Raw genomic sequence first — 1,829 nt, 5'->3', positions numbered from 1 at the left:
GCTAAACTAACTAGCAGACACTGTGCAGAAAATCAGTGTCGTTCAAAACTTTGCCTTCTGTTTGCTGATTGGTCCAGGTAAAATAAACAACTAGCAGACACTGTGCAGAAAATCAGTGTCGTTCAAAACTTTGCCTTCTGTTTGCTGATTGGTCCAGGTAAAATAAACAACTAGCAGACACTGTGCAGAAAATCAGTGTCGTTCAAAACTTTGCCTTCTGTTTGCTGATTGGTCCAGGTAAAATAAACAACTAGCAGACACTGTGCAGAAAATCAACATCGTTCAAAACTCTGCCTTCTGTTTGCTGATTGGTCCAGGTAAAATAAACTACAAGCAGACACTGTGCAGAAAATCAACGTTCTGTTCTCTGATTGGCCCGAATGAAATGCTCCCGAAGAAATTCTTGTCTATGGGAGAAATCCCAGACGGAGCAGTGAAGGGAAACTAGAATTGAGTGGAACTGAGTAGGGAGGCAAGGGCCAGGCAAGGTCAGAAGACCAACTGCTTGGTTTTCATTCATGCATGTTTTTTTTAGTTTCTGTAGCAAACTTTAAAATGAGCACAAGTTCAGACAGTTCAGTGAGCTGAAAATTAATATTTCCTGTGCCTCCCATCCCCATTGCTTGCCTGCAGGTCTTCCCTGTGCCTGTCCAGACCACTTCATCCCAGTTTGTGCCTCTAACGGGCAGACCTACCCCAGTGGCTGCGTGGCTCGCTGTATGGGCTTCAGGGATCATCAGTACGTCTTCGGCCAGTGCCACATCAGCCACCCCTGCACCAGCAAAACCTGCCAGAAACAACAGAGGTGAGCTCAGAGGTCTTCCCTCCCCCGTCCCTTTTTTTTTTTCATCTACCTTGGTTGACTGACAGCCAGCTTGTTGTTTCAGGTGGCTTTGGTTGTCTGAGCAGGCCTCGGGGCTCGGTTTCATTCACAAATCTTCGTTTATCCCCAGGCCCCACTCCTCAACCCCTCTGCTCTCCAAACATGTGCCGTGACCCTGCTGCTTTGAAGGCTTTTATCTCGGGACACAAACACAAATCTGAGAGAACACAAATGACTTGTGGAATAACAAGAAAGAGGCCTGAAATGAGCYGAAATTAAAAGCAGGCAGGGAAGTTTGTTTCTGAACGACAGAAAGATTGAAGAAGTTATTTAGCAGTATATAAATATCAGTCACCTACAACAACAGGAACATTTGTTAAATGTTTATTACTATCATTGTTGTAGGACCGCTTGATCTGTCAGTAAAGGGGACATATCCTGCAAAATCCAGTTTTTTAGCCGTTAAATACATTTTGTTGTGTAAGTGCCTTCTTCGTTTTAGCTTTGTTAAAATAAAAACAAAAAGTAGAACAAAGAACCGAGGATCTGTTCTCCCAGCGTTGACATCCTTTGGCAGCATCTCAGGGCTCGTTCATAAATCAGTTCAGAGCTCAGAGGATTCACGTGACATGACGTGTCTTATGAGCGAGTCTTTCAGTGTTAAGAGTCAGTGTTATTGAAGAATGTGTGTTTTACTGTCTCGCAGCAGGTTTTGGTCTCCTCACATGTAAAAACAGAAGAGTTTGCGTCAACGCGTTATATGTGGTTTGCGTGTTTCGTCAGGTGCCTCCCGAAGCATCGGGTGTGTTTGAGCTCATCGGACTGTCCGCAGTACGAATGCGTGACCATACCCAGGACCTGCAATAAGAACGTGTTTGAACCGGCCTGTGATACAGACGGAGAATCCCACAACAACCTGTGCCTCCTGCTGCAGGAAGGGAAGACTCTGGCCTACATGGGAGAGTGTCAGGTGGGTAACACCTGTGTGTGAGTGTGTGTGTGTGTG

The 1,829-nt window shown here is 45.5% G+C and overlaps 1 protein-coding gene across 1 annotated transcript in view; it reads left to right on the top strand.

Annotated features, from left to right (window-relative positions):
- reck (reversion-inducing-cysteine-rich protein with kazal motifs) overlaps window positions 1-1,829 on the top strand; it is a 56,085-nt gene that overhangs the window by 49,437 nt on the left and 4,819 nt on the right. The window contains exons 16-17 of the mRNA XM_014010468.1: window positions 634-805; window positions 1,607-1,793. Of these exons, the coding sequence (XP_013865922.1) occupies window positions 634-805; window positions 1,607-1,793 (359 nt within the window). The remainder of the gene's footprint in view (window positions 1-633; window positions 806-1,606; window positions 1,794-1,829) is intronic.

Source organism: Austrofundulus limnaeus, unplaced genomic scaffold, assembly GCF_001266775.1.
Source record: "Austrofundulus limnaeus strain Quisiro unplaced genomic scaffold, Austrofundulus_limnaeus-1.0 Scaffold69, whole genome shotgun sequence".
Lineage (NCBI taxonomy): Eukaryota > Metazoa > Chordata > Actinopteri > Cyprinodontiformes > Rivulidae > Austrofundulus > Austrofundulus limnaeus.
This window is presented reverse-complemented; position numbering and strand designations above follow the sequence as displayed.